The 27,832-nt window shown below is 43.2% G+C and overlaps 1 protein-coding gene across 2 annotated transcripts in view; it reads left to right on the forward strand.

The window, feature by feature from the left end:
* Nucleotides 1-2,701: 2,701 nt before the first annotated feature.
* ATMAK3 (Acyl-CoA N-acyltransferases (NAT) superfamily protein) overlaps nt 2,702-27,832 on the forward strand; it is a 39,504-nt gene continuing 14,373 nt past the window's right edge. The window contains exons 1-3 of one of the 2 annotated variants that reach the window (XM_087371320.1): nt 2,702-3,172; nt 3,338-3,528; nt 9,924-10,044. In XM_087371320.1, the coding sequence (XP_087227446.1) occupies nt 3,382-3,528; nt 9,924-10,044 (268 nt within the window). In that variant the 5' untranslated portion in view covers nt 2,702-3,172; nt 3,338-3,381. The remainder of the gene's footprint in view (nt 3,173-3,337; nt 3,529-9,923; nt 10,045-27,832) is intronic. The other variant, XM_087371321.1, reaches the window with a different exon arrangement.

Raw genomic sequence — 27,832 nt, forward strand, 5'->3', positions numbered from 1 at the left:
GTTAAAGTTGTAATCGAGCGTGACTTTTATGTAAAATCATAAAACATGTACGCTCACCTTTCGTCCATATCCCAATCTAGATACTTGGTCGATGAAGACTTGCTTCAACTCTTCCCTCTATGCTCCCTTTGGAACCTCTCCCAAAATTGTGAAATCGAACACACAGAGACAATCTCGTGCACGCATGTATGAAACATTCCTCAAAATGTGCATGCCATTCTCATGGAACTCTTGAATTAATCACGCTTGGACATTCCTATGCTCGTTTACAAAGGTCAGCTGTGGCAAACACAAATGTCAGTGCATGCACTTTCTTGAATGACTCATTCCAAATGGGCTGTGAGAGGAAACTTACCACATCACGGTCCTCATTGCGAGGCTCGTCAGCAATAATAATTTGGTCATTTGATCCACCCTTACATTCCACCTTGATGATCACGAAAGCAAGTGTTCCAACCATAGTGGATATGTCACCCAAGCCTGACTTGATTGTTTCCGCTGCCCAAGGAAAGTATAATACAATGGTCGTTTCAGGAAAGAAGGAAATGGTACCATCAAATGGTTCCCCACCACGAATAACTGCGGTTGTCGCATTGACATGCAAGGAGTAGCTGGCGGTGCCACCCTCACCACTTGCTTTTGGAACAACAGTAGCTCCTTCTATTCTCGGTAAAAGCAATCCACTTCCATGTACTCCCTGTATTGGTCAACAAATGCATGCAAAACCACCAAAGTAATGGTGTCATAGTTCCGGTGATTATTGAAATTAGCTCTAATGCATATGGGATAGCTTGTGTTTCGAGCTTTATATGTTCCATACTTTGCTAACAGTTTTCCCTCAAAGGCACATCTATGCCGTATAAATTCAAATATGACATCAATGGACAATATGGGTAAGGAGTTTCCCCCACTAACAAAGTTGTCTCTCAAAGGAACAATGGCATGGACATTGTATGGACTAGTATGCAAAGGGGGAACATCAGTATGCCTATCTTGGAGTGGCGCATTTGATGTGGCATCATCTTCATATTCCCTTTTTATTGATGATTGCCTGGTTGCTAGAAATGGAGCAAAAACATATCAATATGGGAAATGATATGATATGCAAATTCATTGTTTAAGCATATAACATCGAATGAAACATATTGGGCTTAGGTCAGAACATAAAAATTAAGTTAGTGGGCATGTATGTTCCCAATTTGCAAAGCGGAGGGAATAAATTAATGACAAAAGCAAATTGCACATGTAAATAGATTACAAGCTATAATCATTACAATGGTACATGACGGGAAACAAAATGAACACTGTCGATACCATGTAAAAAATTCCAACTACTTCTAAAATTACAGACACACTTCCTTAAAGGGCAAGAGAGTTCCTCTACTAATGTTAACCACACCATAAGGGTGACGAGAATAGAAAAGCAAGAGGAACCTCGACAACTTTCTGTAACACCGTCAACGTAAGTGCTTGCAAATTGTTCGAGCTCTGAAAAGCATGGCCATGCAACGTTTTGAGTGAATGCAAGTGAAAATTTTGAAGGAAGGAAGCAACGACAAATCTACATTGCTCGGATACCATCCATACGACTACCTCTTTCAAATGTTTTGCTTCCACCAGTCGACCCCATAGATTCAGAAGGAGAGACGTGGGAGGGAGAAGCCATAGGTGCCATAGTAGAATAGATGAGCACGAGAGCAATGAAGGGTTTGAAAAGCAAGGAGATCAGCAAAACACAGTCGATCGTGCACTGGGCATGTAGCATGCTCTTATACACTTTCTCTAACTGCCATCTTTCGCCTAGCAACATGCTCCTAGAGGTGATCGAAACGTCACGCGGATGTCGCACCAGCACAAATCGTCGAATAGGCCCTCCACTCATGGTGGAAAGGTCACGAACAACTCCAACCAGCACATCTCCTCCAATAAACTGCAAGCCAAATCGTAACACTGCCATAGGAGCTCTGCCAACAAGGTGCCACGTCGATTTACAAGTAGAATCGGCAGAGGGCTTCCAACGGCCGTTCCTGCAAGCCAAGGAGCATCGCCCACCACCACCAAAATACGGGCTTCCATGACTATACTTGCAAGGGAAAATCCACTGCAAAACACCACGACAAAGTTTGGCTCTAAGAGTTGTGGGGAACATACATTTTGTCCAATACCATACATGTGACGGAACACGAACCACTGACTAGCACTGCCACAAACTTGCACCCCAAGAATTGCGGGATTCGAAGGCTAACATGGCTCTCCGATAGAAATGCATATGGGATTTTCGACAGATACGCAGCCTTTGCGGATGCCACGAGCGAGGAAGACGGCATCGTTGGAGCAAAGGTCCTAGATGTCCAACCCCAACATCGCAGAGCAGAACGAAGGAGATACGAAACCTTTTATGACGCCACCATCGGGGAAGGTGCCATCGTGGCATCAGAGGTCGTAGATATCCAACCCTAACATCAAGGACCACAACGGAGGAAGAGGCAAAGCAAGGAATGAGGGCAACAACAAAATAGGACATAGTGAGAAGTTATAGAAGAACATGTGTCACAAGGGAGATGGAGCAAACCCACTTGATATCACGCATGCAAGCCACATATCAATAGACACGCGTAGGCAACATGGAAATCCAAAACCACGTCATTTCTAAGGGAAGTAGCCTTTACTAAAGCCTTTACTAAAGCCAAAACTACGTTTTTGTAAAAAACAAAAGCATGAATTTTCTCTTTTCCAAATCATAAAAATCCAAATCAGAATTTCTAAAAATCAACATTTTTAGCTTCTCAAAGCGGAACCTCCACCCATGGGCATCTGCAAGAGCGAAGTATGGATGATCAAAGTAGGGCTTGTAGCGGAGCAGTATACACTGTCCTCCGAGGACAAAGAAGACATTGAGCAGTGAGCCCTACGTCCCTGTGTGTTGTCTGTGCATATCCTTTGGGTGGGTTCCTGCAAGGAGGCCGGGCTTCTTTCTCTAGAAGTAGGGAGAGGAGTGTACTTATGCAGGCGATGGTCCAAAGAAGCTGCCCGTTCTGATGCCCTAACTCTTCGTCACCCAATTAATCAAGTTTGCAGCTCTTTTTTTAGTATCTGAGTCGTCCCCCCTCTTCGTTACCCAATTAATCAAGTCAACAATACATGTAGGAGCCGACGTATTGGAATCGGACCGGTATATAGAGAGGGAGAAAGGGCTACTTCGTTCACTTTACCTTTCCAGTGCTTTTGTTCAGCTTTCTTTGGCATCTTTTGGTGGTTCAATCCTTGAAAATTGACCCTACAGTCTTTTAAAAACATCAAATACTGAAGCTAATTAGGCAAATTTCCATTATCACAGAAGGCGAGAGACAAAAGAAGGGAAGGCGGGAATTGGTGCGGCAAATGGCTGATGCAATCAGATACGTGAGCTACAAGGGGGAGGAACAACTGCCCTTGATTATGGGGCTTATAGATCATGAACTGAGCGAACCTTACTCCATCTTCACCTACCGCTACTTCATCACTCTTTGGCCACAGTTATGCTTCATGGTATACGTCGAAACTCTCCAAAACGCTCCCTTGTAGAGTGTTAGCAATGCTCTCTCTTGGAGTGGTGGTATTTTTTTTCTTTTTCTCTCTCTGCCCGCCCCCCCCCCCCTCTCCCCTGTCAACTCACACCATTGGTGCACTTACTCATGAAGGAGGACTAATTATCCAACAGTTACAACGATCAAAGTTTGAAGTTCTCCCAAGTGCTAGGAATCTTTGAGCCCTCTTGAATGCCATTAAGCATAATCCTCCAAGTGCAAGCTTGCATCTTTGATATTGTCCTCATTTCATTCTTTAGGCAGAATTTGAAATAGTATTCCAGCTTTATGAGCTACTTTACATTCCATTATTCTCCCCTTTGGCAGTGGCTCTTGCAGTCCTGTATTTTGACATGTTATGTCCTTATTGTTTTACATACTTATTTGGTCTTTTGGAGGCGTTGATCCCTCTCTCTCTCTCTCTCTCTCTCTCTCCCCCCCCCCCCCCCCCCCCAGGAGCGATTGTGTATGTATACAACCAACCCTCTTATCTGTCACGTTGATACAACCAGTTGTTTTGTACGGCCTCCAAGCATGGGGATGTGGCCTAGCACGAGCATGGAAAATAATTGAATCTGTCCAAAAGAGGCTCACAGCAGAAGAACTAGAAGTCAAGTGAGGAACTTGTAGGATTGGTCCCTGTAGAAACAGAAGCACGTTGCCAATTTTTATTCAGGACGTTACCAAAACGAGATGGACTGTCAAGAAGGCTAATAAAGGCGCTAGTGCAATACAACATGGTGGATAAAATATAAAGGGAAAAATTGGTCTTTCACAAAAAGGGGTTGTTTATGGAGGACAAAACTACCTCCAAGATGAAATCTTGATGTGTAAAAGACAGATGATATGCAGGGCAAGAGGCAGTTCCCATATTTAGAAGTTGAAACTGGCTGATGGAGGAGTACAAGCCAGTCTGCAAGGTACCGGACAAGAGAAGACACAAGACAGACCCGAAGAAGTACTTGCACTAAAGCGGCTAGTGTAATGGATAGAGTTGTTGGACTGAACTCATAAACTAATCCCGTAAAATAAACGAGAAATATGTCAAGAACACCCAAAGTAGAAGCATAGAAAGAGTCAATATATATTGCATGAATGAAACACAACGAACCAGAGTGACCTCTCCTTATCCCTATGGGGCTTGCTGGAGTTACATTGTAAAAGACTAGGTGTCTCTACATACCATGACACCGAGCCATGAAATAACCAGGTAGAGGCGAGTAGCAGCTGATATAATCATGCACGGGAATCATGGTAATCAGTAGGAGAAAGCCAGCAGATTTCGCCACAAATTGTCAAGTGTAAATCACCAAACACCCACGTGAGCAAGTCAACGTCTCCAGCTCCCAAAGGCCTCCATGCATAGCCATGCCACTTGGTGACCGATCTACAAGCCTCCCTTATTGCATACTAACGTCTAACCCTAGCTAAGGTTTGGCCCTTCTAACACCCTCGTTCAAACCGAAGGTGGAGTTTTCAAAGACTACCTGTCCAAAATGTTTCCACAACCGACAAACTAGCAAACGCACAAAACAGTCGAAGTTGAGACGAAAATGAGTGAATACACAAAAGTTTCCACAAAGTCGGGATCAAAGAGTCAAAACTTGACAGCTCGTCAAAGTTGAAAGGCTTCACCAAAAACAAAAATCTAAAGACAAAGATAACTTATCATGGACTCTACCGTGTTGTTACATCCTTCGAAAACATAATCATCGTTGGTACTTGGTCCTGCCAAGCGCAACCTAGCATATTCATTAGCAACAATATTCGCATCTTCCTTGTTTTTCTTCTTTGTCTTCGCGCTTCTTGCATCAAAACTCTTCCTTGTGACACTGCCTGCCATAGTATCCACAATTGAACTGATCTCGATTGTCTTTCTTGAGGCAATTGTTTTTGCCAGTTGCTGCCTTTGTAATATATGTTTGCTGCTTGTATGGATATACACCACGATGACGCTCATCATGAAGGAGGGTGGAGATCATCTTGTTGAGGCTAACATCATTGTTGACCTGCAATATCTTCACGGAATAGTAGGGCCACCTTAGTGTTGTCATCTTCTACACGAACTCCCAGGTCCAAAGGTTGTCTCATAATTGAACAAAGCTTGTTTAGATGTTAACCCAATGTCACGTTCTTAGCCATCTTCAAGCTAAAAAACAATTGCTTCGATATCACTTTGGAATATTTCAGACGGGACCTGAAGAATGTTTCCACAGCTACCGAATTCTCACATGCAGATTTCGACAGGTACAGGTGACTTGCCAAGAGCTCTGCCTAAAATCCCGAGCACCTTTTTGTTTCTGGTAGCTTTGTCAGGTGTCTCCTTAGCTTCTTTGTTTCATGGAGTGTAAATCACCGAACATCCACATGATCTCCAGCTCCCAAAGGTCTCCATGCGTAGCCATGCAAACCAGCCACATGGTGCCTGACCTACCAACGTCGCCTATTGCATACTAAAAACTAACCCTAGCTAAGGTTTGGCTCTTCTGACAGAAGTATGGGCTGAACTGAAATTTCAATATAAAGGACTTCACTTCATGTTTGTGTATGGCCATTTAAACTACCTAGATGAAATCTTGATGGATAAAAGACATGATAAACAGGGCAAGAGGCAGTCTCAAATTCTACAAATTGAAACTGGCTGAATGGCTGAGAAGAGAGGCTTCTCCTTTAGTGCTCAATCATGGCTGAGTCTTCCCTTCACCTCTGGAATGTTGGAGTTCAGGTTGTCACCTCCCCATCTGTGAGCCCCCAAATGAGGAATGCATGGGGGAGATGTGCCAGGTTAGATTAGGTGCCACATGGGCAGGTCTAAAAGTAAAGAAAGGCTGCCAGATGGGCAGCACATGGGCTGTCATGTGGGCAGCACAAGAGAGCTTACCTGGCTGTGATTGGGGAGGCTGCAACAAGCAATGATCTGATGGACAGAAAGGAGCTGAACATGGTCACAATGATCAGGGCTGCCACGGGGCAGTCAGGCAATGAAGTTTGGAGAAGATTTGGAGGATCAGCAACACATGGAACCTTGCCTGGAACTGTCGCAATGACACGTGGCATGCTCTGGTTGGTGCATAGCATGTGTATTTCAAAGTTTGAAGCTGAAATGGATTTAAATAATATGCATATGTCGGTGTCATATGGTGATGTATTGTATGCATTCCAGGTCTACGTCCCCCCTTCTCAAAATGCTCCTATTCTAGCATCCGATGTTTCCGGGATGGTCCTATTCCCATTCACTGGTAACACGGTCCTTGAGAATTTTGGGTCAGCCCAATGTGAAGTATTTGTGATCTTTTGCAATAACCAAAGTGCCATACCTTGGCAAAAGACATGAGAGGCCCAAGTATATTGACTTCTGTTATCACTTCATTTGAACTATCCTCGTGACTCTTGTGAACTGAACTGCACTTCAAGAGGGGATTCTTGTGTTTTCTTAGATCTTAGACTTTCTCAATCTACCATAGGATTAGAGGTTGATATATACGATAAACGTGAACAACCTGAATATAGTGGTTTACACATTATAAAAATGCCTCACATTGACTCAAACATTTCTGATTTGGCAAAATATGGAGTCATTTCTTCCCAATTCCATAGATTTTCCCACCTTTGTACAACTAAGGAGTCTTTTATCACTCAATGTAGTAATTTGATCACTTTACTATTACAAAAGAGGTATAATCCAAGGAAAAGAATGAAAAAAGTTCGTACATTCTTAGATATGAAGTCTTTTATCTATGGTGTTTCGGCCTTAGGTTTGTTTAGAATGATTGAACATAAGCTGAAAACAAAAAGCGGGGAGCTGAATAGCCCGTTTTTCTTTTAGTTTCAAAAGAGAGTTTGTTTGAGTATACTTGTGCTTTCTAAGTTAGAAATGTATTTTTGCCTCTTTGTTTTGTTTCTTGACTTGCTTGTTTATTTTTGCTTAAGTCACCTTCTTCGTTTCTTCTTGATTTCTTGTTTTCATTCTCTTTTGTTTATTTGACGTATTTTAGTAAGCATTGGGTTTGCCCAAGAGACTCCGCGGGTCTTTAGAAACCTAGTATAGCTGCTTATGCTTGGGCACTGATGACGACATAAGTGTTGCTTTGCTTGCTAAGTATGTCTTCCTTTTGTTTTTCATAAAAGTTTTTGTTTACCTCTTTTTTCTTCTCTTTTATTTTCTTTGTAGATTTTTTATCTTTAGAACAACAAAAATTCTAAATTTGTATGATTGGACTTATTCTAGTCTTACAAAGGTATATATCACTTCATTTGACTTTAGGTGGACCTAGAGTTTAGCAATCTATTGTTTCCTTGATGATCAGGTCGCAAACTTGTTCAGAAAACTTTAGGTGGACTAGAGTCAAAGTTTGAAGCTGAAATGGATTTAAATAGTATGCATATGTCGGTGTCATATGGTGATGTATTGTATGCATTCCAGGTCTACGTCCCCCCTTCTCAAAATGCTCCTATTCTAGCATCCGATGTTTCTGGAATGGTCCCATTCCCATTCACTGGTAACACGGTCCTCCAGAATTTTGGGTCAGCCCAACGTGAAGTATTTGTGAGCTTTTGCAATAACCAGAGTGCCATACCTTGGCAAAAGACATGAGAGGCCCAAGTATATTGACTTCTGTCATCACTTCATTTGACTTTAGGTGGACCTAGAGTTTAGCAATCTATTGTTTCCTCGATGATCAGGTCGCAAACTTGTTCAGAAAACTTTAGGTGGACTAGAGTCAAAGTTTGAAGCTGAAATGGATTTAAATAGTATGCATATGTTGGTGTCATATGGTGATGTATTGTATGCATTCCAGGTCTACGTCCCCCCTTCTCAAAATGCTCCTATTCTAGCATCCGATGTTTCCGGAATGGTCCCATGCCCATTCACTGGTAACATGGTCCTCAAGAATTTTGGGTCAGCCCAACGTGAAGTATTTGTGATCTTTTGCAATAACCAAAGTGCCATACCTTGGCAAAAGACATGAGAGGCCCAAGTATATTGACTTCTGTCATCACTTCATTTGACTTTAGGTGGACCTAGAGTTTAGCAATCTATTGTTTCCTTGATGATCAGGTCGCAAACTTGTTCAGAAACTTTAGGTGGACTAGAGTTTAGCAATCTATTGTTTCTTCAATGATCAGGTCGCAAACTAGAGGGTTTCTCACATGGGACAGTTGCATCAATTTTTCAGAATCAATTAGGATGATGGCTGAGAAATTGATAAAGGGGAAGAGTGAAGAAAAGTGATTAATTGATGTCAACTTTTATGCCATTTTATTGTATACCCTTGTCTACATTGTGATGCCATTTTTGGATTTCTTATTGCTATTTGGTTTGGGATGCTGTGTTGAATGCATTTGTTGATAGCTTTCCTATGCCATAGTCATTGCTGATGACATGATAGCACGCTGTGTCAGCATGCCGCGGCATACATACCACACCAAGGGCATGATTTGAAACTTGCATAGTCGATACTTCCAATAATTATTGATTCAGTTCCATCTCTTGTAAGCTTTTGAGTACATTATACAAGTGTATTTCCTAGAACATTGTATTGTGTAAACCTCTTTAGGCTTCCTACTCAGTTGAGTGGAGGCAACCGCCATGGTTTGGCATCTATACTTGAGCCTTCAGCGTGAGCTTGTAACAAGCTGTGTTGTGCTCTTGGATCATATATTGTTTCATGTAATGGGCAGTTCGAATGTTTAGCTTGTCCCTTCATTTGTGTGTTTGCTTTGTTTCTATCTCGAGTCCAGTGCTGGCTCTCAGCAAGAAGACCTTATAATCCTTTTCTTGATCATCATTTCTGAATCTATTTCCAACGAATGGCTAGTATAAAGTGACCATAACTTTTGTATCGTGTCATTCGTTAAGTAGAATTATGCAACCCTAGACATTCTTCCTAAGGCTACAAAAGAATAGGTAGCACTAGATTTCCTACATATTGTAGTTATAAGAAGAGTCGTCTACCATAGATACTGACAGGGTTGGTGAGAAGTTTCTGTAGTCCGAAGTTGTTAGGAATCATTTTTAGCTCTAATAATCAAGGCCAATTTTGGCTGGGATATAAACTTGCTTAAGGCTATGCCTATATACTCTTGTAAGAAAGGTCTAACTCTTCTCTTGTTGAAAAAAGAACTGGTTTCATACACATACTTTTTTTTACTTGGCTAAAGAATTTGCCAATAGTTGCTTCATAGATCTCTCGACGTAATAGTGTGGATGTAAGTCGGAGAGATGACAATCTTATTGTCCTATCTTACGCTTCTCTCTTGAATTGTATAATTCACAAATAAAATTTGTGATTGATAAAAAGTCCTAATGCTAGTTTATATGGTCTCTTTCCTTATTGACATTTCCACTTATTTCAGGCTTTCCATGAAGACAATTGCGTGGGAACCATAGTATGCAAAATGGGCCAACATAGAAATACATTCAGGGGTTACATAGCAATGTTAGTGGTGGTTAAACCGTATCGAGGGAAAGGAATAGGTGAAGTTCTTATTAATATTTGTGGTTTTCGTTGGTATTTTTAAATTTTCATTTGCCTAAATATTTTTGTGATGGCACGTAACTAAGTCTTTCTATTTTAAGTGGTGCATTGTCCTATTATCATTTTTTTCCAAGATTATTTGTGCAGAATTCTTGTGCCAGAGAGATTGAAATGAAATCTCTATTGTTCAAATCATATGTAACTTGGATAAAAGGAGTATGGGCTGCTTGTTTATTAGCTTTTTCCTTTTGTGATAGCCTTTGTTATGCCAAGTCTGCCCTTCATCTCTTGAGTTTTTACAAAAATCCATTATGATGACCTTTATATTTGAATACTCCTATGTGTGGGTGAGTGGTTATGGGGATGCCATATAATCTAATCTTTGCTATGGTTGAGCCTTCACTAATCAAAGGGTGGTAAGATCCACTTTAACCCCAGCATACACAGTAAATAATCAAATTATCAATCACCACAGATTAAATCATAGGGAGCTAGAGCGCTCCTACTCAGAAACAAAGACATGGTTGGCCCCAAACATTGGCGTCCCTTGTGGAATTTCTTTAATATTCATATAAAGCTGAGAGGCTGATTACAAGGTCTCCTGAAAGCTGCACCCCAGGCAAACCACTGCCAACAGACTTCCAATATCCAGCACACCCTGCAATTCCTGCTCAACTTTATATGGCGAATATGCATCCAATCACTAGGCAATCAGACACTCTTTCCGACCAAGTTGCAACGGAACCCAAAGGTATGAACTATGTGTGTGTGCTTACTGCACGTGCACAACCAAGTGCCCAACCAGCTAAACACGGCTATACAGTTGCAGAGAGCCAAAGACAGCCAAAACTTTGGCACAATCGGCCAAGAAAATCCTTCCAAAACAGGTTGCCCCTATTTGTAGTCGCCCTAGCCACTGCCCAACAGCATAAATCAGCCTTCCTCTGCCTGGAAATAATACCAAACACAATAACCAGCCAACAACCAGTTGGGAAACGGTGAAAGCAGGCAAAAACTAGCCAACAACCAGTTCGGAAACGGCAAAAGCAGGCAAAAACTAGCCTTTTTCTACCGAGAATCCACAAGAATCAAGTCGTTTGAACTTGAAAACCTTGAATCCAGCAAAGAATAGATGATTCAGCCCTGGCGCAGCCCAAAGGCAGCTCCAAAACAGGTCGCCTCACCTGGAAAAGGCCCTAACTCAGCAGCAGCTGATAGAAATCAGCTAGAAAACAGGTCGCCCCTCTTCTTGCAGCCTGTTTGCAACCTAGGAAGCAACAAGATGGGTCGTCTCTTCTCTTGTAGCTCGGAAATCAATGAAATCAGCTTGTAGAAGAGTTCACAGCCCTCCTGGAGCCCAAATGTCACGAGGATGTGAAAAGTGATGTAAAGTATCTTCGTAACTCAACCTACGCTTAACCCAAGGTTAACCAGGGTTAAGTGTTGTAATGGTTTGGCCGTGAGGGACTAGCTAGAGGAAGTGCACACTTCCTAGAAGTTCCTAAGGGCAAAGTCTAGGTGCACCACTAGGTCCTAGGGGCAAGGCAAAGGCTTTAAAAGAGGGGTCTAAAAGTTGGGCCCAAGGACAACCAAGGTTGTCCTTGGTATGGGGGTTAGGACTTTAATGAAGGGGCAAATGGCAAGGAGGAGATGCCATTTGTCATGCATTTGTATGCATGCCCTTCCCCCACCTTCCATCTCTCTCCCCTCACTCTCCCAGAGGTGTTGGACGTTTTCAGTTGTTCTCGTGCAGTTTTTGAGCTGTTTTTAGCGTGTTTGCAGCCGTTTTAACTTTGTTTTGACTGTTCCAAGGCTAGTACGCACCTCTAGGAAGTGCCAGAAGTCATTTTTGAACTTTTCAAAAATTTTCGTACGGACTGTACGGACGTCTGTACGGTTGTACAGAATCCGTATAGACGTGTTCAGCTGCCTCCAGCAGGTGCCTGGGGTTGTCTTTTGCTGTGTTGGACCTTTGTGCACATGTTTTTGGCTGCGTGGTGGCTTCTGGAGCTGTTTTGGAGATGTTTTGGACCGGTGCAGGCTACATGAGGAACTTTCCCTGTTGCTTTTGGCACCTTCTCTTAGGACGCAGGCACAGATCCCGAGGCAATCATTCCGTGGCAGATCTGTGAATCATCTTTCCTCTACAGCTCTTTCTTGTTCACCCTCCGCTCTCTACCTTCATTTCTCTCTTCTCCTGATTGCTGGAAGACACCTACACCCTGCGGGGAGCCTGGACAGAGGATAGGTGCGAGGAAGGAGCTCGCCCCTCTGCCACAGACAGCGGGAGTTGGTTCTAGGTTCGGTTTTTCCTTGTTCTTTCTTGCTTTGCAGCTTTTTGCAGTGCATGCGTGTTGTGTGCAGTCCTTTTAGGACTCCAACAGGTTCTAGGAAGCACCCAAAGGCAAGGGTGATCATGTGGAAGGCCTAAGGAGAGTGTGGATGCATGTGATAGTGTTGAGGCTGCCTTGAGCTCAGTTTGCTAGTGGTTTGGATGCGTGAATGCCTCTAAGTTGTGTCAGATCAGAAGTGAATGCCTGAGTATGCCTTGCCAGTGGGAATTCTAGTGGTGCACTAGGATTAGATGCCTTGAAGACAACTAGAGGATTTGCATAGAGGAACAGTGCAGGGTTGAACCCTTGTTGTAAAGCATTTCCATTCAGAAGCATTAAATAAATACCGTAAGGAGCGCCAAGGCATTTGGGGCCAGACTCCAGTGGGTGCACTGTGTACTGTTTTCATTGAGCAGGGGCATTCTAGCCTCACCTTTGTTGTTGTTGAAGCTTGTTTCTAAGTTGTGCTAAGTGATTTAAGTGACTGAAGCTTGCATTGTGGCTATTTATGAAGTTTATGACTGAGTAGAAGAGGAGCACTGCCCTTTTTCTTATCAAAGGCCGGTTTCACCAAAAAACAGTAAAACCAGCTTGAAGAGAACTCATAGCACTTCCTATTCAGCTTCCGGTAGCAGACATAGCCTCCAAACAGGTCGCCCTACCTCTTGGAGGTCACCAACAGCAGCAAAAGACCAGAAACTCAGCTAGAAACCAGTCACCTTGGCCACACACCCTGCCAGGGAAGTTGTGACTGATTTTCTTTCTCTTTCTTTCTCTTCTAGCGTGAATTTGGTCCCCTGCATGCCAAACTGGTGTCCTATGCTGTTTTTGGAGTCCCCTGTCAAAAATAGTAAATTTTGATTGCACCACTCTTTTGCCCCTCTGTTACACACATTGGTCCTAGGAATTAATTGCCTAGTAATTGGCGTGTAGATTCACAATTTTCAGGGGCTCACTAGGAATATTAATTCCCCAAGTCCCACACACGTGGCCAAACTTCCGTGTCCCAGAGACTCAAGGTAGTCACACACAAATTACGGGAGTCGCAAAATCAAAATTCCTATAAATTCACGTCCTCGTGACATACCTCCCTCTTGAAAGAAGACAAACATCCGTGATTGCTTGCAAACAAAAACAATAGGAAAAGAAAATAAAATAGCAAAAATAAAAGCCAAATCTTAAACGACAGCCAACAATGCTGCCAACAGATCATCCAAGTTTGAAAGGATAGCAAACCAACAGACCTACCAAATCTAAAAGGACAGCCAACCTTGCTGCCAACAGATCAACCAACAATGTATACATATTTGTAGAGCCATGGATAAGAAATACATATAGCATTGCACATCAGATGCATCATAATTAAGTGACTAGTACACCAATCATAGAGGCCCCGTGGTAGAAATACTGACAGCAATGAGTATCTCGGGTGAGACATACTGTAACACCAATCGACCTCTAGATATTTAAGCGTGTTTGTACAGAGGGAGTGGAGGTGCTAACCCTGTAACCGGCCTTTAGTTTCCTAAAGGGCAGTAGACCATAACTTGCATTGCATATTCTTTACTCACAGTCGCATTACATCATTTCCAACCACTTAACTTTAAACAATACCACTTAGAAACAATTTGAGAAATAACTAGATGGAGGCTAGAGTGCCCTTGCTCAATGAAACCAAGTACAAGACGCCACACTGGCCCCAAACTCTTGGCGCCCCTTCATGTATTTATTTATTTCTTTAAGAATGAGATTTGTACATACAACAAGGTCTCACCCTTATGCTCTGCCCCACGAGCAATTCCACTATCCAAGCCAAACCTTGGCTATAACTTGCATTCCATCCTAGTGCACACACTAGTACCCAAGTGCCAAGGCAAAGCTAAGGCATTCACTGTTTGTCCATGACCAACTGTAAAGGTGTCGAAGCATTCCACAAAGACTGTAACCAACTGTCAGTGACAAGGCATCCATACATGTCCCAAAATGCTCAAGCAGCCTCAAGGCATCCAAATGCAATACACTGCACTCTCCGAGGCGCACTCTTTGTAACTGAGAGTCTGCTTAAGCCTGTAAGGTCCAAAGGAAGCTCCAAACAACAACTGCACCGCAAGGAACTCAAAAAATTGCAAATGGAAAACAAAGGGGAAGTCAAAACGACTGTATCAGCTGTTCGTGGAAGAGGGGCAAGCTCTGCTCTCGCACCTTTCCATTGTCTAGGCCCCCAGCAGAGTGTAGGTGACTTCCAACCACGGGGTAGAGGGAGAAAGAGAGAGAATGAGAAGACTGGAAGCTCAGAAGAAAGGGGATGAAGAAGCTCAGGTGTGCAGAAGATCTCCGGGCAGGAGAAAACAAGTTCAACCAGCAGCCAGAACCTCGAAGTGTGTGAAGCAAAAACCACCGTACAAGCCTTGGAAAGAGTGCCCAAACATCCCGTTCAGCAGCAGCAATAAAAGAGCCATACAGCCAACATGGAGTCGTCCGTACAGTAGCGTTGAAAGGCTCGTACAACAGGTATGCATGCAGTTCCTGCAGTCCGTACAGTCGTATGGATTGCCTCGAGATACGTGCAAGTAAAAAATGCAAGGAGTCAAGCCTCGAAATGCGTGTCTGTCCGTACGGATTCGTACGGCGTCACGTAAAACATGCCCCCTTTGCCTCGAGATGCGTGAAAAATGAGTAAAAACAAACGTCAAAAGAAAATCGTACATCAGCCTTGGAAGGAGAGGAAGAGGGTAGATGTGCATGAGGGGCTGCCACGTGGCCTCCATATTAATGCTCTAACCCACACAAACCAATGAAACATTGGTTTGCCCCTCACACTTAAGTCAGAACCCTTCTAACCAATGAAACATTGGTTTCCTTGGGCCTAACTTTAAGACCCCTCTAAACCTTGCCTTGGCCCTAGCAAGTAGACCTAGTGTGTGCACCTAGGGACTTCTGGGAAGTGTCGCTTCCCCTGGGCTAGCCCCCTAAGCCAAAGTTAGTCACGGTTCTTTAACTTCACATCCCCGTGACATACCCTCCTCTTAAAACAGCAAACTATCAAGTTTGTTGCTATAAACATAAACCACTAGCAATGATGATATGATCTAGGAGAGCGCGCGAGTCCATCCATATATCAATGCATCATCCATGTGGAGTGACTAGTACACTCATCATAGAAGTCCCAGAGCAGATGTATTGTCAGCAAATAATACCTCGAGTGAGACATACAGTGTCACCAAGCGACTTCTAGATACCGTAAGCTTGTCTGTTGACAAAGGGGTGGAGGAACTACCCCCCTCTTGAGCATCAGGCAATGCTCCAGACCTACGCTCTGCTGAGCTTGAAAGATCTACAACCGAAGTTAGCTCAATTCACAATTGAGTGGACTACACCTTTCTGAGTGGAATCTGCTAGTTCACTCGCCTCCAAAAACTTGAACCACACACACGTGGCAATAATGAATCCTAGGGGCAGAGATCTTGGTACTCGATATCCTTGCATTCCCGCAAGCTGAATTGGTTCAGCCAATCTATGCTAGACTTGGTGTCACGGGGGCGTGAAATTCTAAGTACTTTAATGTACTACAAAACCGTGACAACTTTGGTTCTAAAAGTCCAAGCATGGGCTTAATAATGTGTAATTCAACGCGGCATGGTGCCTAGCACATAAGCGTAATTAATCCCTAGGCCCAAAGGCATTCCAAGGAATTAAAAGAGTGGTTGCTGAGAAATGATGATGTGGCATTTTTGATGGGCCCCCTAGAGGGCCATGTACCTTCAGTGGCCCCCCTAGAGTTCCAGGTGGCTCTAGTGCCTTCTACATGCTCCTTTGCCATTCCTGGACCTTCTTGGGCCTTTTAAACTTCACATGTGCGGCTTTCTCTCTTATCTTCTCCCTTTGTTGAGATTTTGGATTTTTTTTTTCAGCCTCCTTCAGCTGAATTCCGTTTTTCTTCATAACTCCTCAACCGTTTGGATTCCTCGACTTCTGTTTGGCCCAATGGCTTCCCCTCTGCCTCCCCTTCGTAGTGATACGCTTTTCCCTCCGTGCGTTTGGTAGAATGGGAAAAGCTGAGTACTTCTTTTGCTGGTCGAATTTGCAAAAGTGGCTTTTTTTGGACCTTTTTGCTTCTACCGGCTCCTGGGCCTCCCCTCTTGCAAAGCTACAGCTTTCTGTTGAATTTCGAGTGGTCCCACGCACTGGTTGACTGGTTTTTCTCAGTTTTGGAGGACTTTCCGGCGATGAAACTTCTCCAAAACCTTCTCAATGCATTCCTCTTGTTGGAATACTGAAAAGAAAGAGTAGAGTGGACACAAACTCAGAATACTTGCTTATAGAATGAAGAAAAGTGAGGTCCTTAAGTAGGCACCTCATACAAGCTCACTGACATCACTGATGATCTCAGAGCTCCACAATCATCTCCTCAATCTGCTCCTAGATTCTCTCAATCATCCTATGTGGCTTTCCACCACCTAACTGTGCTTGTGGGCACCTAACTGTGCCTCTAGCACTCACACATAGAAACATAAGGTGTGCCTGAGGCATACACCTTGAGATATCCCAACAAACCCCCCCTCAAGGAAATGCCTCAGGCTATGTCAAGGATACATCTAGTCTCATAGTTTCTCATGCCATCTCATGGTGGTCAAGGATTAATCTATGGCTAGGTTCTCATGCTAGCAAGGGTTCCCTTGGGTGTAAGGTAAACAAAAAGGGATACAAAAAGACCTTCCAATGGTTATCTCCCCTGCATGTACATGCACACAATGTTTGCAGGAGGTACCATGGAACAAAACATACACATGGCCTACATCATAAGGTGACCAGAGGTGTTTACAAAACACACAAAACACAATAGTTTATTTTCATTCATTTTGGAGGACTATCCAGGCTGAGTACCTTGACATAAAAAGAGAGATCTGGAGCATACATAGAGATGATTTAAAATGCATAATCTTCATGGGATGCCTCATCTTGTGGAGGCAAATTCACTGTAAGTAGATTTGCATTTTCTGTCTTTGCTTTGTCTCTGCAGAACTTCTCACTATGGTTGTTTTTGCCACAGTGCTTACATGGATTAACTTTGAAGCAGTCCTTTGAAAGGTGATTTGTCTTTCCACAGTGATTGCAAGGAGAGTACTTGCCCTTCTGGAATTTCATAACATAAGCAGTGTCATTGCCTTTCCTTAACTCCATGTGTCTTTCTTCTTCTTGGAGAGCTGAGATAATGCCTTCAAGGTTTGGATTGGGAAGATTCTTCAAAGTGCTTACAATGTGATCAAAGCTTTCAGGCATACTCTTAAGTAGTACTGCCATAGCATCATCAGGGGTGATAGGAGAGTTGATAGAAGCTAACTGAGTCATAAGACTCCGCATATAGTTGACATGGGCAGCTAAAGTAGTATCACTTGCCATCTTTAATTCAAAGAAAGAGATTTTAAGTGATAGTTTAGAAATATGAGAGCTTGCACCAAAAATCAAATCTAGCTTCTGCCATGCTTCCGATGGAGACTCCAAGTCAGATATATGATGTATGTAATCATCACCCAAAGCTAAAGCAATTATACCATATGCTTTTTCTTCTCTTGCTGGATCCCTTGCCGGTCGTGTCGGAGCTGAAGATTCCCCAGCATTTGAGGCCGTAGAAGAAGCGGTAGGAGAAGGTTTGACAAGTCCCCATAAGTTCTCCCGCATTAATGCAAATTTTACCTTCATTTGCCATGTATGGAACCCCTTTCCATTGAACTTCTCAAGATTATATAAAGTAGCCATGAGAGGGTCTAACCCAGATATTGGGCAGTGTCTATCTCTCTTACAAGGCAAAAAGAACTGCAATACTTCCAAAGTATAGTCACTTGATGTAGCAAATAGTAGTGACTAGTTTTCAAACAATGATGCTACTTTTTATATGCTTCATAGAAGTGGATGAAATAACCACTTTCCAATCACAACCAGGTCTAGCAAGTCAAAACAAAACTGAAGCAACACTTGTAGTGAAGTTATTAAAAACTTCAAAAGACGAGAAATGCTAGAGTAGCATTTTATGTAGCATCATTTTCAAAAGCATGTAAAAACTGTCAAAACTAGAGAGCTGAACTTGGAGGGCTCATAGCACACTCTTCAAAGCAAAAGAAAGGGGGCTTTCTGAGGCAAAAGAGAGCTGGTATACCACAGTAGATCCTCTGGGAAGAAGAGGCGAAAAAACGCGTCAGGTCGCCTTCACCTTCTTGAACAAAGTCGACTGGTTTTTCTCTATTTTCTCCTTCAATATGCAGCCATTGCTGCTCAGATTTCAGCACAAGGTAGCTCTAGGTATGTAGAAGCTTGCCCTGGAAGGAATTAAGAAAAGACAGAGTAGGTGCAGAGAAAACGCAGAAGAGAAAAACGACGACTTTTCTGCAATGGCGACCAGCAGCGCGGGTTGTTCTCCAATTGCTTGCAGCCCGAAGTTCGCCCTAACAAGAGGGATCTACAGCAGAAAGGGTGTGGGAAATGGTTGAGAATTGAAGGAGAACAAGTTCAAGCAAAATTTTTGGAGAAGAGGGAGAGATGGTGAAGAAGAAGAAGAAGAAGATGATGATGATGTGGCAGAAATGGGCTCAAGGGGGATGAAATGGCTCTGATACCATGTTGGAATACTGAAAAGAAAGAGTAGAGTGGACACAAACTCAGAATACTTGCTTATAGAATGAAGAAAAGTGAGGTCCTTAAGTAGGCACCTCATACAAGCTCACTGACATCACTGATGATCTCAGAGCTCCACAATCATCTCCTCAATCTGCTCCTAGATTCTCTCAATCATCCTATGTGGCTTTCCACCACCTAACTGTGCTTGTGGGCACCTAACTGTGCCTCTAGCACTCACACATAGAAACATAAGGTGTGCCTGAGGCATACACCTTGAGATATCCCAACACCTCTCTGAAGCACGCTTCTTTGGAGTCCACGAACTCCCATTTCTTCGCGACAGAAGTGCTTCTTTTCACATTTTTCAGTGGAATTCTTGCTGGTCGGCTCTTGTAAATGCTCTTTCTTCATGCCTTTGCACTCCTCTTTGGCTGAGAATGCAATTAGGCATTGGCTACTACATCCTCTTGGTGATTAAGGACTTGGTTCGAGTTTCTAGGACTTGGTTCGAGTTGTGATTTTGCTGCTGCAATTTCTTTTTGCCATAAGCTATTGGTTGGCCTCGTGTGCCGCCTCTTTCTTGGCTCACAGGTGCCCAGGCAGTGCTATATGAGTCATTCTTTGGTTGGGTACTTTGCTGATTTTATTTTGGAGCTTTGAAAAGCTTTGTGAATGCCATCTGGAAACCACTCAAAGAGAGTGCAGCTGGGGTGTAGTGTGATTGCATCTGGGCAACCAATGGAATTGCACTCGGAAAAGAGAATGCCTTTGGATTGAGCCTATGGGTTAAGTGCACTTATGTGATGGTGTTCTATGCTAGAAAGCCTTGCGAAGGCTTAGTGAATTGGGGGTGTGTGCTCAGTTGCAGGGAAGGTCTCCCAGATGCAACTTGTAATCATTTCACTGTGAAATATAAAGAAATACCGAAAGGGGTGCCACAGTGTTTGGGGCCAATCGGGTGTACTTGTTTATGTTTGTTGAGTAGGGGCATTCTAGCCTCCATCCCTTTTTTAGTGGTTTTGTTTGTGAACAAATGGGTAAATGCCAAATGGTGATCATGCAATGGTTAATGGTTGTGATATATGCTTTGTGAGCTGTAAATAAGTGCTGAAGTGATTAAAGGTTTAGTTCCACTGCCCTTTGAGTGATTAGAGGCTGGTTTCACTTGGATCCGTGCCTCATGGTTCAAATCAAATACCAACAGGCATGTACTAAATGGATTTACTGCTCGAGCCATGCCGGGCAACAAGAGCATCCAAAGCAGGTATGTGATACATGGATGTGCTGCTCTAGGCATGCCGGGCAACAAGAGCAATCCAACAATAGCAAGGAATACTTATTCTACAAGCCTAGAAAGAGGACACTCTCCATCTTTGACTGATACAAAAACCACAAATTGGCAGGGAAAAGCCATCTTGCAAATTACAATGCAAAACTAGCAGGGAATAAACATCCTACAAATAACAAGGCAGCCTAGAAAGAGGAGACTCTCCAATTTCTGGCTGTTACAATTATTCATACCAATATTACTGCTTTTTACCAAAAGAAAACAAATCTCCTAGTGCGTGTGGCTGTCCTTTTTCGCTTCTTGTGCTCCTAAAGGTTGTTTCCGTTTACGATTGGGGAAATCTTTAGCTTGATGGCCCTCCTCTTTGCAAAGGAAACACTTTTCAGCTTAAAATAGGGCTTGCCGTTCCTCAGGAGACAATCTCTCTCTAGTATTGGGCTTACTATCAGGTCTTGGATCCATATCAAACTTGACTTTGGTCATCTTGGCAAATTTCCTTTTCGTGAAAGAGTTATCTTGCTGCTTACCTTTGAACCTTGGAGTCATCCCTTGCATGAGAGCATAGGCTGTAGTAGCATTCTCAATCAGCTGAGACATGTTGGAGACCTTTGTCTTGGTGCAATAGTCACAAAGCTCCTTTGAGCCCACAACAATACTTTTCTACCAGCTCAGAGAGTGATATTGTCCTATATGAATTGATTGGCAATAAGGCCTCCCATAACTTTTTGTTATACTCTTCAAGATTCTTACAGTTTGCGGCATCTAGCTTATGCCGTGCTGTCATTATATCCACTTCAAAAGTGGTGGTGAGCCAAGCAAATGAGAAAATTTGCTTGAACTCAACCCAAGTGTTAGGGGCTTTATCCTGCAAAAGCAAATTGGTCCACCATTGGAGTGCGTTACCCTTCAAGAAGGTGGCTGCCTTTCGTACCTTGGAAGACTCTGTGAAATGACCATTGGAATAGGCAGCATCAAACTGTTGCCAAATGTCAGAGCCTTCAATCCGTCCTGCATCCCATTGAAGGTTTCAAACTTCACAGCTGCCCCTCTCTCCTTATAATCTTTCAGCTTTTACCTTTGGGAGTAAGATTATCATAAATGTGGGGCTGTAAATATGGTGGAGGCATCGTGGATCCCATATTCTTTGCCATAATGCTTGTGCCCATGGTGGGGTTGACCATTCCAGATCCCATTCCTTGCATCTGTGGCATACTCCAAGTGTTGCTCATCATTCTTGGCATCCCTGTCTGCATACCAAGCTGCATCCCTATGTTTGCATACATCATATTGGCATTTGCAAGGGGCATTCCTCCCTCCATGTGTGCTGCATTCCTGGCTGAACACTACCCATATAACCGCTTCGCATTCCGGGCCCTTCTGTGGGCTGTGCCACCATTGCATGGAAAACTGATCCTTTTTCAAAGTATCTTGGATGCTTCATGGGCTGAGGGAGGACTTGCTGTCCTTGATTGATTGAATGAAAATTATTGGCATGACCCACTACAGGTGTGACTGTGGGCATCTGTGGTGGCTGTCCACTGAAAGATACATGCCGGTGAGTCTTCTTATGCTTCTTCTGCTTCTTCTCAGCTGTCTTTTTGCTTCCAGGGGAAACATTACTACCAGGAGAAGCTTGCATAATCTCCATGAAAGTTTGTTGTAGTTGTGACAGGGCTCCCACTGCACTTTGCATTCGTAACTGAAAAAGGGCATTGGGATCAAGCTCCTCTACCTCATCTACCTCATCCTGCGAATCCATAGTGGCATGCTCAGGAGAAACATGCTGTCCCTCATCATTCTGCTCTTCTTCACCCTCACTGGTCTTATGCTCCTCCTCAAAGCTGTATTCTTCTTGCTCGGAGAAAGTCAACGATCTCTCGCGGTGTGACATGATTGTTGATAATATGGCTGTAACAAAAATGCAATGGGGCTTTCTTCACCCAACACTCCCAGGGCTCACCTCAATAGGAAGATGGTGATGTCCCGGCAATGGAACCACTGGAACCGGCCTTTAGTTTCCTAAAGGGCAGTAGACCATTACTCGCATTGCATATTCATTACTCACAGCCACATTGCATCATTTCCAACCACTTAACTTTAAACAATACCACTTAGAAACAATTTGAGAAATAACTGGATGGAGGCTAGAGTGCTCCTACTCAATGAAACCAAGTACAAGACACCACACTGGCCCCAAACTCTTGGTGCCCCTTCCGGTATTTATTTATTTCTTTAAGAATGAGATTTGTACATACACCAAGGGCTCACCCTTATGCTCTGTCCCATGGGCAATTCCATTGTCCAAGACAAACCTTGGCTATAACCTGTATTCCATCCTAGTGCACACAATAGTACCCAAGTGCCAAGGCAAAGCTAAGGCATTCACCATTTGTCCATGACCAACTGTAAAGGTGTCCAAGCATTCCACAAAGACTGTAACCAACTGTCAGTGACAAGGCATCCATAACGTCCCAAAATGCTCAAGCAGCCTCAAGGCATCCAAATGCAATACACTGCACTCTCCCAGGCACACTCTTTGTAACTGAGAGTCTGCTTAAGCTTGTAAGGTCCAAAGGAAGCTCCAAACAACAAATGCACCACAAGGAACTTGAAAAATTGCAAATGGAAAACAAAGGGGAAGTCAAAACGACTATATCCGCTGTTCGTGGAAGAGGGGCAAGCTCTGCTCTCGCACCTTTCCATTGTCCAGGCCCCCAACAGAGTGTAGGTGACTTCCAACCATGGGGTAGAGGGAGAAAGAGAGAGAATGAGAAGACTGGAAGCTCAGAAGAAAGGGGATGAAGAAGCTCAGGTGTGCAAAAGACCTCCAGGCAGGAGAAAACAAGTTCAACCAGCAGCCAGAACCTCGAAGTGCGTGAAGCAAAAACCACTGTACAAGCCTTGGAAAGAGTGCCCAAACATCCCGTTCAGCAGCAACAATAAAAGAGCTGTACAGCCAGCATGGAGTCCATACTGCAGCGTTGCAAGGCTCGTACAATAGGTATGCATGCAGTTCTTGCAGTCCGTACAGCCGTACGGACTGCCTCGAGATGCGTGTAGGTAAAAAATGCAAGGAGTCAAGCCTTGGAATGCGTGCCCGTTTGTATAGATTCGTACGGCGTTGTGCAAAAATGCCTCTTTTGCCTCGGGATGCGTGAAAAATGAGAAAAAACAAAATCAACGTCGAAAGAAAACCATACATTAGCCTTGGAAGGAGAGGAAGAGGGTAGGTGTGCATGAGGGGCTGCCACGTGGCACCCTCATTAATGCTCTAACCCGCACAAACCAATGAAACATTGGTTCGCCCCTCACACTTAAGTCCTAACCCTTCTAACCAATGAAACATTGGTTTCCTTGGGCCTAACTTTAAGACCCCTCTAAACCTTGCCTTGCCCCTAGCAAGTAGGCCTAGTGTGTGCACCTAGGGACTTCTAGGAAGTGTTGCTTCCCCTGGGCTAGCCCTTTAAGCCAAAGTTAGAAACGGTTCATAACTTCACATCCTCGTGACAACCCCCCCCTTGAGCATTAGGCAATGCTCGAGACGCCTGTCACTCTGTTGAACCTGAATGAGTGCCAACTAAAGTTGGCTCCAATTGGAAAGCCTCAAGGTAAAGCTGCAACACCCGAGGAGTGTGTGCCTGTTCCTCCTCGTCCAATCACTTCACATGCAGTGACGAATAATTCTAAAATTTCACTAATAGTGTCGGGTAACTTTACCTTTTACCTTATGTGCTAGAATCTGCTCGGGTACAATAATTTCATCTAATTCTTCTAATTCTTCCACCTCTGGCTGCATCTCCCAAGGCAGAATCTTAGGCACATCACCTTGAAAAGGCTTGAGAAGACTCGCATGGAAAGCATTGTGAATCCTCCAACTGTAACCGAAATGCTATATCATTAATCTTCTCAGTTACCTTAAAAGGCCCATAATACCTCATACTCAACTTAGGAAAAAGCCGAGTACGACCCCATGTACTTTTCAGCCTTGCCTTCTGAAAACGCAGCAAGACATGTTTTCAGCAAGACATTATCACCTTCTTTAATGTCAACTTCACGATGGTGTTTGTCTGCTGCCTTCTTTTGCTTATCGTGTGACCGCTGAAGTGCTTGCTTCACAGCTACATCCATACTTTCCACATACTTATCAGCCTCAAAGATTTTATCTTTTGTTTGCAAGATGGGTGGAATCTTATGACTGACTTCCACCATCTCAAATGGAGCTTTGCCTGTAGATGAATGTACCTGGTTATTGTATGCATACTCAACCAACAGTAAAAACTTCTCCCACTGTGACTGGTGCTCCGAAACATACCACAGAAGCAAATCCAACACTATGGAATTAGCCTCCTTTGATTGGCCATTTGCCTGTGGATGAAAAGCAGAAGAGAACTGCAGACTAGTGCCCATATTATCAAAAAGTCCCCGTCAGATTCTTGCACAATGCAATCTGTACAGTCTGTGCTCAACCTTAGCACCCACACAACCATACAATGTGAATCGGTGATTTGTTTGCTCCAAACGCCATGTGCCTTGATGGACGAATGGGATATACTACCAGAAGCAAGCTCAAAAGTTTTTGATCTATTGTCTTAAAGGTAGTGCAGGGTCAACTAGCTTAGGGTGGTGAAAATTTGCACAGATGGCTGTGGCACAGTATAGCGTCATGTGTCGCTATGGTGTTTCATTATAGGCCTGCATGGGTGCATTAATATTGGGCATCAATCAAGGTGGCTTGCAATTGTATGTGCATTATTACTGGGCATCAGTCAAAGTGGTTTGCAAATTGATGATGACATTTCACTTGTGAACCCCATAGCTTCTAGAGTTGGCCAATACAACCTGTAGGTATCACATTCAATGGCACATGAGCTGCGTTCTTTGAATGCCAAGATTGCAATGTAGAGAATACTCTACAACTGGTTGGCTTAGCAGTTGGCAGGCCAACAAGGAACGCGTGTAGCTATCCATATTTTGACACGTAGACCCTCCAAAGAAAAGGGGACATTGGAACTTGAGTCCATTGTTCGGAAGGATAGACCATAGCCGCCTAATATAGCAAATTATATGCCAAAGAAATATGCGGGCAGGATGTTTGATGGGAATTGGGATGTCATCGAAGGGTGGCTTCCAAATGGGATGAGGCATTTGCCATATGTGAGGTCCTCTATGATATCATGATGATTCATGTTTATGGAAGCTGCAGATAGGTGGTGGATAAAACAACAAAAAGATCGTGTAGCTGCAGTTACTTGGGAGAATTTCAAACTAGTGTTCCGAAAATATTTTTTGCCTCTAGATGAAGAGCATGGATAAGTGTAGGTATCTCAGGCAGAGGAACTTATCAATAGCTGAGTATACTAATAAATTCTAGGAGATAGTTATGAAGAAACTTTATCTTAGTGTGTTCAAGCCAAAGATTACATATTTGGCTTGAATGGAAGTCAAGGGAAAATATGCCAACACTTTTGGTAACGCAATAGCAATTGCGTTGGATTACAAGGATGCAAGGGGGAAGAGAAGTGGTTTCGCACACCTTGAAACTCAGGACAAGTTTTTGAAGAAGCCAACTTTTCATAAAAAGCTTATGATAAAAGATACAATGCAACACATCAATAATCAAGCCAAGCAATCTAGGATAACTGTAGTACGTCACAGCCGAGTACCACTGTAGGGGTGAAAAGAAAAGTATCACCTATGGCAGTTTGTGTCTTGACCAGAAGGACAAAGCAAGGAAAGAGGGACTGTGTTTCGGATGCCTTCAACTGTGTTTATGGAAGGACCATGGGAGGGATAAGAGCCATCGCATGGCTGAAATGGTAATCTTTGAATGCGATACAGAAATGGGCAAGAATCCCAGGGTTGAGAACCTTCAGATTTTGCTAGAAGGACCTTCTCTCAGATAGAAAGTGCTTTATTGTGTGTTTTGTTTCTTAAAACTTAAGAATGTCCATGATATATCCCATCGAAACCCGTGACATCAATTGGCTATTCATATTTTTTCGCAGTGGACTCAATAAAAATGAAGGGATAAGTTGTCAAGCATAATGTGGTGTTGGTTGACTCAGTATCACGCACAACGTTATTAATTTCCAAACTAATAAAAAGATCGAAGCTGAAACCTAGCCCATTTGCTTATGCCTAGATAGTTCGGAATGCGGATGAGAATCCAATTGAGGTGTGGGACCAAAGGGTCACACTGTTGGAGCTAAGCATCTACGACTATGTAGAGAGGCTAGATTTTTGAAATAACCATGCTTGCTCACACAAGAATTGCGTGGCACTGCAAGAAAAATCATGAGGTGGATTGGTAAAATCACATCTATTGATTGGAATTGGACAGTGTGATGTATATTTGTGGAGGTGAGAAGGATCTTCTTCATAGCCCTATGATCTTGACTATGCATGTTCGAAAGACTCTAGGTAAGTTTTTGTTTCTTTGTTGTGCATTTGGTGAGTCGTGCATGGATGTAGCAACAGATTTTTTGCCTACCAAGATGGGGAGATGGCCTCATTAGGCTCACAATCCCCCCTCCCCCTCCCCCCCCCACCCCCCCTCCCCGCGAAAAAAAAAAAAAAACAAACCCACCCCGAGCTATTAGGTTGAGGATTTGGAGGGGCTTGCTTGGCTTGTATGTAGTCATAGAAGGTGGCCACCCATGTAGATTGGGCCTTTTAGAATATGGAGATGTTGATGTAGAGGTCTTTGCAAATCAGTAAGGTGATGAAACTTTGTCGTGCAAATGGAATTAGGATTAGCAACCTTGTAACTAGTCTTTTATATATATTTTGTTATGTTATGTAGTAATAATAACGGTAGGCTTCAGCAACAGTTTAGTATTTGAATTATATGCTTATGCTATGTCAACGCTTTCATCAAATATAACGAAGCAATCCCTTCAACATGTGTATACATGGCAATGTTGTAGTGTATGAATGGCCTCTTAAGATGCCCTAGCGGGGTATGCTCGAAGGTGTCTTCTTGGTGTTATCCTTGATGTATCAAGCCTCTTTTAGTCAATGCGTATAGTTGGAACCCCTAAAAACCCCTAGGTGGGGTCTAGATCTAGACTCTAAAGCTTTGCCTAATACCTTGCATTTGGGGATATATGTCTCTTAGATTGTGCAAGAATCCGAAGGCTCTTAATTGAAAGGCATGCAAAGTATGCAACATAGGCACGAAATTTGAAAGATTTTACTTTTAAAGAAATTTGAGTAGGGGACTCTACCTTTATATGCACGAGGCTCGTGACATGTCACACAAGGTGGCGAACTTTGTTTCGCGTAAGGAGCACATAATGATAATAATAAAGATGGATACAGTGGTCAAAGCATTGTGCATAGCATTTAGGGAGGCAATGTTGATGTTGTGGGGCAGTTTCAGAGATCGGATTCTCACTTCTTTCTATAGAGTAGAGTGGTGGAAGATCCTTGCAACTTGTATGTATAGCTTATGTCTACACAATCAAGAATCTCTAACAACCCTTTTGGTTTAAGTTGGAATTGGAAATTATGGTCTCTTTGCAATAACTATAGTTGTCATTGCTTTTGAGTTTA

This window comes from Dipteris shenzhenensis, chromosome 32 (genome assembly GCF_047967505.1).
Source record: "Dipteris shenzhenensis isolate YYH24624 ecotype China chromosome 32, Dip_SZ_1.0, whole genome shotgun sequence".
Lineage (NCBI taxonomy): Eukaryota > Viridiplantae > Streptophyta > Polypodiopsida > Gleicheniales > Dipteridaceae > Dipteris > Dipteris shenzhenensis.